The following is a 7,082-nucleotide window of genomic DNA, read 5'->3' as shown; positions in this document are numbered from 1 at the left end:
GATCAATGTAGCTAAGTAAATGGTTTTCGGTCAATTATTAAGACTAGTAACTTAATGTAAAGCAGGCTTATATGTGGAGACCTTACTTGGTCGATCACTGTAACTAAAAAGAAAAAATGGTTGATAACTGTGGTTTGGAATGAAATATTTGTTACTACTTGACAAAACATTTATGGCAAAACAGACATTGAATTATTCACGTGTGACCTTGACCTTTAAATGACTGACCGTCAACGTCTAGTTTTTGAATTTTGCTTTTATTTAATACTTAGACAAAGAACCGTGAAATTACATTGATTGTCAAGGTCAGATATTTTTTTTTATTTTGTATAATTTTCTTCTTATTAAGACATCAATGGATATTCGGACACAACTTGATGAGCAACATCATCACACAACATCATGACATAAAGCATGATCATCAATATATTTTAAAAATAAATAACATTTGACAAAACTTTGTTATTTATTGATGGATTTCGTTCTTACTTGGACAAAACAACCATCACATTGAGTGATTCAAATATATCTTTGAAATTCGATTGACTTTTAACCAAAAAACCGGGAGCTCGGCTCTCACATGCGATTGCTTTAGTTGAAAACCTGGTTTTATGTCATTCTCGTATTTCTTTGTGTACTTGAGAGATCTGCTTGACAATATATTAATGACCATGTCTAGCAACGGTCTTCAAGTGAGTAGTTGAAATTATTGCTGTAGTACATTAAACTGTACGTTAAGTCACAAGATTTTTTTATTACCCAGTAGTTTCTAATACCTAAATATACTCGGGTTAGTAGAATCAAAACACCAAAATAGACTTTATCTAAACTTTGCATGATATTAGAATATGATACAGTGAAAAAAATGGAGGTTTACGACCTCGTTTCGAGTTATTTGTTATGGATGCAAGATGGACACTAACTTGTTGAGTCGAACTGGCGCTGTGGGATAAAACAAACGCCAAATTCTGCTACTTATTATGTCTTGTATAATATGTGTTGCCCTAGCATACGCCTTTATCATCATGTTTGTGGTAAGATGAATACTGATCACTCAGAAACCTGAATATTATATAAGAATTACCCACTGTAAACCTTATATAGATATATGCTGACAACATGTCTTTCGTAATCATGTCTCAAGATTAGTCTAAATGGTCAAAACTAGGTTAGGTCAGATCTTAGAAAAGTGTGAATATTGTAGTGGTCATATTTTGTTACAAGTCAATTTTATAATTTCTGGGGAAAAATATGGTCTTACTGAAGGTCACTGTAAAACACCAAATTAAAGCTTTAATTAAAACCCTTTGTAAGTATAACACAAGACATAACACAATTTCAATACAATACAGAATGATTGTGTATGCACATTCCACATCAAAATCTTGAAAATAGGGACAACAGAAAGTATCATATTGTGTCGAATAAACTAAACATTTTCAGTCTCCAAAAGTCATTTACGAGTTTCCTTATTTTTCAGGGGTTTGTCATTATGCATGTAATATACATGTTTTATTACTAAAAAACTAAAGCAAATGTTTTATTACTATAATTATAGAGTTCGCAAATTTTAAAGAATCAATTAATTGTCTTAATAGTATATTATGTGCGCCTCGTTAATATACAGTCTTCTCGCATTTTGTATATTTCTATCACACAATACCTGTTGATATCTATACGAATGCAGTTATTTACAAGTGTTGAAGTGTTACCTTGTTTTCGAGTTAACTGTCGTGCATTTATCACCTGAAACTATCATGCAGTAGAGTCTATATATTCATTTTGTGGTTTTGAGGAATAAATAACAATGACGGAAAACAAAACGGAGCAAAAATCTGCGAGAAAAGTTTTGATTGCTATGGATGGAAGTAAACATGCACTTTTTGCGTTTGAATGTAAGTCAGTTTACTTAAGATTTTTTGAAACATGTTTATATGATATATTTTATTAATGTTAAGAATCATACACTAACAGATCTGCTACATAATGAATGTGCCTGATTGTAGACGCGTACTATATATTTCACCACAGGTAAAACACAAGAAGAGAAACATCTGCAGTTATAATATACAATAAAAACAAGATAATATAAAGTTTTAAAATACTCTTGCACTTTAAATGTATTGAATAAAATGGTTTATTTAAAACAACAATAGTTGTGGGAAACTTTTTTCAGTTAAATAGTATAACATAGATTGAAGTTCGTGCTAATGGCAAATAAGTGAGCATTTAATTGAGACTATGACTTACATAAATGTATAATGAAATTACATTATTCTACAAGGTTATCCCTATACATTTACAATTTGCGCTTCTAGCAATATTCTTGTGATTTTGATATGAGGCTAATCTAGTATATACCAGTACAATGTACCTATCCTTTAAGTCTGCGTTCAGTGGAACAGCACAGTATATATGTACAAGAATCAACGCTTGTTTTTCATCTTCATGTTGTCAATATAATATATATTGTTTTATTTTAGGGTATGCTAAAAACGTCTACAAGGAGACAGACAATGTTATAATGGCCTACTGTGCTGAATATAATATCAATGTTCCAAGTATGTCTCCTAAACTTTCTTTTTAAAGACACGGTGATGCTTTAAATATTGTAACACTATATAAATTAAATTGAGCCCCTAACAACTGATTGGTACCAATATATGAATATACTAGTTTACTCTTGTTAATAAATATACTTACTCTTGTTAATTTAGACTGAATATGTGTAAGCAATGTTTTAATTAATAATACATGTAAGCAATATATTATCCTGTTGTTTGTTGTTGTTGTTGTTATTTGTTCTCTTCAAGTCAACTACAAATACAGTATAATTATAATATGGAACTTTTGAAAAATTTAGCTCACAAACATTACCGCTGGATAGTCAGGTCGCCAATTTGCATATAAGTTTTGTCAATTAATTATTAAATAAATACACTTGAGATATAATGTGCGTCCCAGTCTAAATCAGTTATTTTTTCTAGCAACAGTGCTGTTAGCTAGTCCAGTTGCTGTAGCAAACATAGTAGAACAACACGAGGAAGCCGTGCTGAAAGTATTTAAAAAATTAGATGAAATCGCTAACAGATACAAAGTAAGAGTTTTACTACTATCATTTGTATAGATAAGAAATAATTCAAGTGTGTGTTTAATGTTTTACTTTAAGCACGACTTTTCAGTAAAATTATAATTATGTACTTTTCTTCTTCTATAAACTAGAACTATCACTAAATGTAATTAATACCCCCACAAGTCTGCTTCGGAAATTAGGATGTTACTAGTAACAGAATACCTTGTAAAAGAATTGAAACATAGAGTTATGGTTGTGGGCAATTAAAGATAATTGTTGGTTCATGTATGTTGCATTTCCTTTCAATGTGGTTGGCCCATTGATGAAGTTAATTGAATTACTCTGTAATAAGTCCAGAAAGACAAAGAAAAAGAACAAAGGGCAATAACTCTATAAATACTGAAGATAGAGTTATAGTTTCTTGGCACTGCACTTCCTCTTATTGTGCTTGACCATTGTATGAAGTTGTTTTTGAATTCCAACCAGTACGTTTTAAGTTATGCTCCGGACAAGGAAAAGTATCAAAGGGCAGTAACTCTGTATTTTGTCAAAAAATGGAGTTATGGCTCTTGTGGCACGCACTTCCTTTGAATGTCCTTGACAACTGTATGAAGTTGTACTGAATTCCAAACAGTATTTTCAAGTTATGCTCTGGACAAGAAAAGTAACAAAGGGCAATCACTCTGTAATTAGTCAAGATGGAGTTATGGTTCTTGTACACTGCACTTCCCCTTATTGTGCTTGACCATTGTATGAAGTTGTTTTGAATTCCAACCAGTAGTTTTCAAGTCATGCTCTGGACAAGGAAAAAAGTACAAAGGGCAGTAACTCTGTAATTAGTCCAAGATGGAGTTATGGTTCTTATGCACTGCACTTCCTCTCAATGTGCTTGACCATTGTATGAAGTTTCATAATGAATTCCAACAATAAGTCTTCAAGTTATGGTCCGGACAAAAGAAAGCAATGGAAAAAGCAACAAAGGGCAATAACTCTGTAATTACTTTAGATAGAGTTATGGTTCTTGTGCACTGCACTTCCCCTTATTGTGTTTGACAATTGTATGAAGTTGTTTTGAATTCCAACCAATAGTTTTCAAGTTATGCCCCGGACAAGGAAAAGTAACAAAGGGCAATAACTCTGTAATTAGTCAAGATAGAGTTATGGTTCTTGTGCACTGCACTTCCTCTCAATGTGCTTGACCATTGTATGTTGTTATATTGAATTCCAACCATTAGTTTTCAAGTTATGCTCCAGACAAGGAAAATGCAACGGACGTCTGGACCGACCGACCGACCGCCCGACCAACCGACCGACCACCGGGTGACTCCTTTTTGGGGGTATAATGAAGATTTTATAGTATTTACTTCGGTGGTATGCAACTGTCCGTAACAATTCTTCTTCGATAGGAAATCGGTAATAACTTCAGTAGTAACCAGTTAAAACGATGATTATGAATCGTAGAAAATAAGACATTTATCTGAACAAGCCTTTCAATATAAATATGAGCATTAATAATGAACTGAAGGATTAAGTATTTTCAGATGAATACAAACTACTAAAGAATAAAATAAAAGATGATTCTGACCGACTTACTCACTACATCAGCAAAAAAAAAAACTTCTAAATTATATACGAAAAAACAAACAAAAAAAAACTTATAAATTATATGTACGCGACTTTGTCATATTTTTATCGTTGTAGATTAAGCATACGTTGGAACGTATAGAACGGCCACATAGACCAGGGGAGGCAATCGTGAAAGCAGCGCATCAACAAAACATCGACTTGATAATTACAGGAACCCGAGGACTTGGTACAATACGCCGCACTATCCTAGGTAGCGTTAGTGATTACATTATACATCACGCGCGCGTGCCAGTTATCGTTTGCAAACATGGTGATCATATTTAAATGAAATATTTTTAAAAGTGGCAAGTGACTCTGATCAGAAAAAATAATTTATGATTTTTTTTTAATACAGTTGTGGTGTTAATAAAAAATATAGTTTTCGGTACATCTGTTACTCCTGTTCCGAGATGTAACATTTGAAGGACTGGAATTATTACAGATGAACCTTATTTATCCTAAAAATGTCTTTATCAAAGTGAAGGAATCCATTAATTAATATTAGGCGACAACCTGCATACATTTGTACTTCATGCTGTCACAAACTGATATGTCATTTATCACCAAGGAGCGGAGACCAAACCAGGACATGCTGTATGATAGTTACAACATAAAAAATTGCTATTTATCATTTTATTCAAAATCCAGAAAAAAAAACTGACTATCTTGTGAGAGAAAAGCCGATGTAAGTGAAGCATGGCATAAAAAGTGAACAGTTGGATTATTTTGAAACCTAACTTCTTAAAGGAATGTTGAAGTGCTATGTTTTGATTTTGTTTTATTCCTATTTCTTCATATACATCATTCACACATTGAACAATATGTTACAGTAAACAAATCACCTGTTTTGTGCACTACAATGTACAAACATGTATATGATTACATTGTACATGTTCATTTTAGACAGAGTGCTTTCCATCGTATGATGAAAAGTTATATCGTTCATGTATAAATTCAGTACACACAAGTATCACCATTTTAATTTTTAGCAGTAGTGTCCAATGTTGCTTATAGAGAGGGGGAAGGTTAGTGTGTCGCTGATTATGTTACTAAGATTGACGACACAAAAAACGTATTTTGTATAAAAATAATTCTATAATTATAATGTCCTTATTTGGTTTAATAAATTTCCCGGACTTGAATGTCATAGCCTCTGAAAAGAATAAAAACAGTATTATGACATTGCATGAGGGTTGTATGATCTTGTCCCAGTGTTGTTATTTTGTCAGATACATGTACATTTAATATATATTATCTGATAAATGTACATGATATATATTGTCTGAGAGTTGTTACTTATTGTCCCACAGTTGTTCTACATAAATGTATAGTCCAAGAATTAAAATAAACTGTCCTAAAGATGTAATATATTGTGCTTGGGTTGTATTAATTTATATTGTCACAGAGGTTGAGGTTATAAGTGTGAATGTTTCTCTTTTTTTCTGAGTAAAACTTAATATGTAGTTGGTTTGTTTAACATGCAGCCAGATAATAAGATTCACATAGTGATGGATTTATCTGAACATGTTATATAGAGGAAAGAAAATTTACTTTAACAACATTACTATGTGGCTGTTTTCATTACTTCTTTATTTGCAATATTGACCAAAAATCGTCAATCTCATACACAGTGATCTACAGACAATCAGCCAAGGGAGGTACAATAGATGGGCTCTTTCAGCCTCTTGCTCTTAATAATGTTTGACAGATTATTTGCATGACATCTTACTTGTATTAAAATCACTTAGTGTATATACAAAAAAAATTAATGTTAAAACATGATAAATGTTCTTTGTGCAGAGTTGAAATTTAAAAAAAAAAAATTTAAGATTAAATAAAATAACAACAATCCTCACAATTTCAATAATTGAAATTATGGAGTTTGTTGCTATTTTTTTGATATAGTTTTTTATATAAGAATGTATAGATATATCTGAATAGCAAAGAGACATTTGTTTACGACAGAAAAAGACATTTGTTTCCGACAGAAAAAAAATACATACATACCGTACATATTGTATTGTATATATATATATTGGAGATGTTATAAGTCTATGTTTCTTTCCCATACAGATCACATATAACCAAATAATAACAAATTATATAGCTTAAATTTTTTATTTCCTTTATAGTTCTTAATCATTATGAGCTCTTTGTAAAAAAACACAACAAATTAATACAAACTATAATTTCTGTATGACTTGTAATAGTGATAATACTGCTGAGCTTAAATAGAGGATATTTGTTTGTTTTGCATGTAAGATTGAAATATAATTTCACTGAGTGAACACCAGATGCAATATTTTCACGAGTGGCGTAGCCACGAGTGAAAATATAATAGCTGGCGTTCACGAATGAAATATTTTTCAATCTTATATGTAAA

At 31.5% G+C, this 7,082-nt stretch overlaps 1 protein-coding gene across 3 annotated transcripts; it reads left to right on the top strand.

Moving 5' to 3' along the window:
• Window positions 1–1,688: 1,688 nt before the first annotated feature.
• On the top strand, window positions 1,689–6,065 carry LOC132752147 (putative universal stress protein SAUSA300_1656). 3 transcript variants are annotated; one of them, XM_060742439.1, is made up of 4 exons: window positions 1,693–1,895; window positions 2,484–2,561; window positions 2,994–3,097; window positions 4,775–6,065. In XM_060742439.1, exons 1-4 carry the CDS (start codon window positions 1,808–1,810, stop codon window positions 4,982–4,984), a joined length of 480 nt encoding a protein of 159 aa, XP_060598422.1. In that variant the 5' UTR covers window positions 1,693–1,807; the 3' UTR covers window positions 4,985–6,065. The 3 variants fall into 3 exon arrangements, with proteins under 3 accessions (XP_060598423.1, XP_060598422.1, XP_060598421.1); XM_060742438.1 differs by having other exon boundaries at window positions 1,698–1,895; window positions 2,988–3,097; XM_060742440.1 differs by lacking the exon at window positions 2,484–2,561 and having other exon boundaries at window positions 1,689–1,895; window positions 2,988–3,097.
• The last annotated feature ends 1,017 nt before the right edge of the window (window positions 6,066–7,082 follow it).

This window comes from Ruditapes philippinarum, unplaced genomic scaffold (genome assembly GCF_026571515.1).
Source record: "Ruditapes philippinarum isolate M1 unplaced genomic scaffold, ASM2657151v2 ctg4799_1_1_1_1, whole genome shotgun sequence".
NCBI classification, from domain to species: Eukaryota; Metazoa; Mollusca; class Bivalvia; order Venerida; family Veneridae; genus Ruditapes; species Ruditapes philippinarum.
The sequence above is the reverse complement of the archived record's forward strand: the minus strand, read 5'-3'. Positions and strand labels throughout refer to the sequence as shown.